At 32.1% G+C, this 6,000-nt stretch overlaps 1 protein-coding gene across 1 annotated transcript in view; it reads left to right on the forward strand.

The window, feature by feature from the left end:
- The window catches only part of LOC126889285 (juvenile hormone esterase-like), a 68,987-nt gene extending 63,288 nt beyond the window's left edge, over positions 1-5,699 (forward strand). Inside the window, exons 10-11 of the mRNA XM_050657410.1 lie at positions 3,189-3,315; positions 5,477-5,699. Coding sequence (XP_050513367.1) covers positions 3,189-3,315; positions 5,477-5,657 — 308 coding nt within the window. The 3' untranslated portion in view covers positions 5,658-5,699. The remainder of the gene's footprint in view (positions 1-3,188; positions 3,316-5,476) is intronic.
- The last annotated feature ends 301 nt before the right edge of the window (positions 5,700-6,000 follow it).

A 6,000-nucleotide genomic window follows, 5' to 3' on the forward strand; every position in this document is an offset into this window, starting at 1 on the left:
TTTTTCGCGATCTGCTCCGACGAAAATTTTCTTTGGAAAATGCGGGTTTTTCCAACAAAATTTTTAATTTTCAAATAAAGTTTTAGATAAGTAATTATCTACCAATAATTAAATAATTTGGTGACTTAAAAGCATTCTTGGTTTAGATTATAGTTTCAGAAGCTGGTGAAAATTGAACAAATATTTTAGCAACAATTCAATTGTTAATTAATAATTTACGGTCGCAATAATAACCAAAATAATTATGATACACTGATCAAACTTTGAAATCTTATAAAGATGAGATGCCTATTTAACATTTTCTCGACAAAATATAAATTTTTAATTTTTTTGCATAATCTTTAAATGTTTTAAAAAAATAGTTATAAACAAATTAACGTTTCTCACAAAGTTTTTTTTATATTATAATTTTAAAAAATAGCTATAATGCGCATTTCAAATATCTTGAAAATGTATGCTTTAAAACTTTTTTGCAACCATTTGAAAAAAATTTATGAAACAGCAAAGTAAACATACGATTCCTACGGTGTTCATAATTTTTTTTAATTCTTTCAAAGCGTAGAAGTGAGTTTAAAGTACAAGCTAATTATTTACAAAAAAAATATCGATTATACGTTTAACGGTTATATTTTAATTAAAGATTAAAAATATATTTTTTTGTAATTTACACGCGCGAAAGTAGAATAATACAGTACTGTAGCTAAAATTTTCACTCGGAGCGACGACCGGCGGCCGCGCGACGTACACTTTTAATAAATAATGTATGCTGCGTGTCAGTCGCTTCGAGTGAACATTTTAGCTCCGACTCTGTATCAGGCCTACTTTTGCGCTAAAAATTACAAAAAAAGTATTTTTAATCTTTGATTAAAATATAACCATTGCACTATTTTTTGACATTCTTTGTGAGTAATTAGATTGTACCATAGACTCACTTTTAAGCTTTGAAACAATTAAAACAAATTATAAACAACGGATGTATCGTATATTTACTTTGCTGTTTCATAACTTTTTTGCAAATGGTTGGAAAAATTTTTTAAAGAATTCATTTTCAAGACCTATCAAAAACGCATTTTAAGTATTTTTTAAAATTAGAATATAATAAACAATTTCTGAGAAATGTTAATTTGTTTATAACAATTTTTTTTAAACATTTAAAGATTATGCAAAAAAATTAAAAATTTATATTTTGTGGACAAAATATTAAATAGGCATCACACCTTTATAATCTTTCTAAGTTTGATCAATGTCTCATGATTATTTTGGTTGTAATTGCGACTGTAAATTGTTAATTAACAATTGAGTTGTTGCTAAAATATTCCTTTCATTTTCATAATTTTCGTTTCTGAATTTATAATCTATACCAAGAAAGCTTTTATTTCACTAAGCTATATAATTATTAATAAATAATTACTGGCCCAAAAAAATTATTTGAAAATTCGAGATTTTGTTGGGAAAACCCACATTTTTCGAGGAAAATTTTCGTCGGAGCAAATCGGGAAAAACATGCCTCTATGTAGAATTAAATTGGGGTAAATTTTTATTTGAGTGTTTTTGGTGTAAAGTTAAAATCTTCGGAGTTATAGAGCAATAATTGAAAAAAATACGATTTGTCGGCGCCATTTTGTTTATAAAAAAAGTAGTTCACTATCTGCAGACTTTGCATACCTGTATTAATAATATATAGGATCTTATAATTCGATTCCAGCAATAAAATTGCTGGTAAATAACTTTTCCATGAATTTTGCTAATTAGCCCAGAGTATAACAATTAAATAAAACAATAAAGTATTTAACAAACAAATTGAAAGTAGTTGTTTTAAAGTCAATAGCATACAAAATTTCAATGTAAAACGAATAATGTTTAAATTGTCTTTATTTATTTTTTTTGTATTTTGTAGTAGTCAGTGTTATCACCTCTAGTCCTTATGTAAGCGTCAGTTTGCGTGGACACGCTTCTAATAAAATTATCAACATTTTGTTGTGTTAGGTTGCTCCATCCTTTAAGAACAGCTTGTACTAGACGTGCGGTGTTTTGTGGATTATCCCGGCGAGCTCTAATTTTTCTTTTAAGCATATCCCACAAATACTTTATAGGATTAATGAGCAAGCAGACCACTCCAGACAAGGGATGCCTTCTGCTTCGATGATGTCTGTACTCATTCTAATGGTATGTAGAGGTCCATTATCATGCAATAAAATAAAATTTTCTCCTGTTGTACCTCTCCAGAGCCTGACTACAGGTTATCAACATACCTGTGATCAGTTAAAGTTGATTGGATGAAAATTAAAGGAGTTTTTTTTACGGATCACAATTCCTCTCCAGAACATTACACTTCCCCTTGTATATTTGTTAACAGATCTGACAGTTTTCGTTCTTGCTTGTCTTCCTCGATCTCTATGTACACGATTTCGTGGGTCACCTGATTTTACACAAATCCTGACTTCTTTTGAAAATAGCACATTTTGTCAATTCCCAATATTCCAGTTTTGGTGGTGAAGACACCAATTTAGGCGATCAATCTTGTGCTGCCTGGATAGCTCGGGAACCCATAACTGTCTGGTGCTATATACTTCTTGGTACGAACTCTTCTTTTTATCGTTTTAACTGAAACTGTTACACCTGTAGCTTCCAAAAGCTGCCTTTGGAGCTGCAGGTGAGAAATGGTTGGGTGTCTTTCAACTGATTGGACAATTAAACGATCGTGGAGAGCCGTTATTACTTTTGGCAACTTTCCCTTGCTTTCTTTTTGAGTTTTCCTAGTTCCTGTTACCTAGCATAGTTATTGGATAGAATGCCTTGTATTACGCCTAGCTCTACAGCTATCTCCCTCTGAGAACATTACTTTCTCCACAAGACCAATAATCTTTCTTCGTTGTAAGACCCCATGTGGGGTTCTATAACCCCACTGAGGCATATTTTCGTTTTTGGACGCAAAAGTTAGTGTATTTATTCTCGTTCAATTTGCAGTTCAAGCAAATAACCTATACCGTACCGAGCTATACTATCCGATTGGCTTATATAATATTTGCTTATTTATTTTCAATAAAAACCTTTATTCTTCTCAACAATAACAAGTTTTTTCAAAAGAAATTAATATTACTTTGAAATACACGGTGATTCAATATAAGTTTGGGTGTGTGTGTATATATTTTCATTCATATCTATAAATAATTGTCTTATTGTTTAAGGGGCTCAACACACTGAAGAACTTAGATATATGTGGGGAAATGTAGAAGATCTTCCATTTAACAATACATTTCAACCAATCATGAAAGAGCGAATGTGTACACTTTGGTCTAATTTTATTACTTATCAGTAAGTACATTTTTATTTAAGATGAACTCGCCGTAAAACGAAATCGAGAGACATATTATATTTCAGTTCGTTCAGAGAGCGCCGTAAACACCCTTACCAGTTTCACTCTCATAAGGGTAAGAACAGAATAAGTGGGTCGAGGTGGAGGTGTAGGTCCCGGTGGATGCTACCAGTTAAGTCGCGGTCGGTGTCGACAGCACATAGCAAGGAGGTCACCTGCGCTGTCAGTCGAGCTAGAACCACTATCAAGTGACGTAGTTTAATGAAATTTGAATGGCAAGAAGACTGTGATTTTGCGATGTTGTGTCAAGTGATGATAGTGACGCCCAGTGTCAGCTGTAAATAATCAGATCCTCCTTCATATTTCAAAAATTTACTGAATTTAATTACTTTAGAAATTCAAAAATAAACTGACTACAAAAAAGGGATTATACAGGGTGTCCCGAAAAGATTGGTCTTAAATTATACCACAGATTCTGAGGTCAAAAATAGGTTGATGGAACCTCACTTACCTATATACAATAGCTCACACAAAAAAAGTTACAGCCCTTTGAAGTTACAAAATGAAAATCTATTTTTTTTTCATATATCGAAAACTCTTAGAGATTTTTTATTGAAAATGGGCACGTGCCATTTTTATGGCAGCAACATCTAAAATAAAAATTAAAGTGAAATTTGTGCACCCCACAAAAATTTTATGGGGGTTTTGTGCCCTTAACCCCCCCCCAAACTTTTGTGTACGTTCCAACTAAATTATTATTGTGTCTCCATTACTGAAACACAATGTTTTTAAAACTTTTTTGCCTCCTAGCACTTTTTCGATAAGCCACTGTTTATCGAGATATTTTGAATATTTCTCGAATCCACCACATATTTGTATATGGTTAAGTACGATTATAGAGATCTGTTAATAATTTGAAAATTTATTTATAATTTACATTTTTAGTTATATTTTGAAACAGAAGCCACATCTCGATAAAAGGTGGCATCAAAAAAAGACTAAGAGGCAAAAAAGTTTTAAAAACACTGTGTTTAACTAATGATACCAAAATAATAGTTTAATTGGAACGTACACAAACATTTGGAGGGTTTAAAGGAACAAAACCCCCATAACATTTTTATGTAAATATATTAAAAAATAAGCCACATCTCGATAAAAACTGGCTTATCAAAAAAATATTAAGAGGAAAAAAAGTTTTAAAAACGTTGTGATTAACTAATGGTACCACAATAATGAATCAATTGGAAAGTACACAAAAGTTTGAGGGGGTTTAAGGGGAACAAAACCCCCATAAAATGTTTATGGGGTGGACAAATTTTACTATAATTTTGTTTTAAGATGTTCCTGCCATAAGAATGATACATGCCCATTTTCAATAAAAGATCTCTAATATTTTTCGATATATTGAAAAAAATCTATTTTCATTTTGTAACTTCAAAGAGCGGTAACTTTTTTTATGAGCACATTTGTACTAAGGTAAGTTAGGTTCAATCGAACTATTTTTGACCCAGAATGTGTGGTATAATTTATGACCAATCTTTTCGGGACACCCTGTATAAAAAGTATCAACTGAGATAGAGCAGGTAATGTCAACTAGGCTTCGAACGGACCAATCACAGGGAAGCATCCTTGTAGGCCGCGCAGTAGACTTCCATGTAAAACAAACTCATTTTATTTTCAAAAGCATCGATGTATACCTCCTGGATGGCATCGCGCTAAACCTCCACCGCGACTTACCTGCTCTGTTCTCTTCCATTCACTACAATGTGTTTGTTTTACATGGATATCGACATCGACCGCGACCTCCACCTCCACCTCCACCGCTACCCACTTGTTCTGTTCTTACCCTTAGAGATCTTAAGAGAGTGTATATATGGCTATCTCTGTACGAACTGAAAGAAACCAAGCCTCCTAGAATCGAATGTCGACAAACTTGATATGGATGCCGTAGCAACATCTGCCTAAAACGTATGCTGGTTTCAAAATTCACGAAGTAATGCTCAAAATCATTCATTTCTGTCTCTACAGCTTGGACTATTATGTTTAAGGCTTGTTAGACAGGCTCATAAAATCAAGCTGATAGTTCTGTAAATTAAATAAACAAAGCAAAGTAGTTTTTCCTGATTTCTTTAAACAAACCTTATTCAAAAAATTTTTTAGGGATCCGACACCATCGAGGGATCGTAAATTATTACATCTTAAATGGCCAACTGTAAAACCAAATAGCACCAATTACGTTAGCATAAATAAAAAGTTTAGAACATATTCAAATCCAAGGAGATACAATCACATTAAGAGTATCCTTTTGAAGTATTTACAGAATCCCAAGATAGTTTACTGATTATGAAAACTGTTTCAAATAAAACACATTGTTTAAGGGTTATATTTTATTTGTTATTTATTGAATTGAATAATTATTTATATATTATTAATAAATAAACACTCAAAAAAATAAAACTGGTTTTTATGCCTGCCTTTTTTTATCATTCTTTAATGGGCCTGCAAGTAAATGAGGAGAAAACTAAGATGGTGGCATCAACACCCAACAATAGAACCAGAAACATCAGTTACCAATTTACGGCTGATAACTCTACCTTTGAATTGGTGGACAAATTTACATACTTATGTAGGCTCAATGATAACCAAGGAGAATGTCATAACGGAAAAAATTAAGCGAAGGATAA

This window comes from Diabrotica virgifera, chromosome 8, assembly GCF_917563875.1.
Source record: "Diabrotica virgifera virgifera chromosome 8, PGI_DIABVI_V3a".
NCBI classification, from domain to species: Eukaryota; Metazoa; Arthropoda; class Insecta; order Coleoptera; family Chrysomelidae; genus Diabrotica; species Diabrotica virgifera.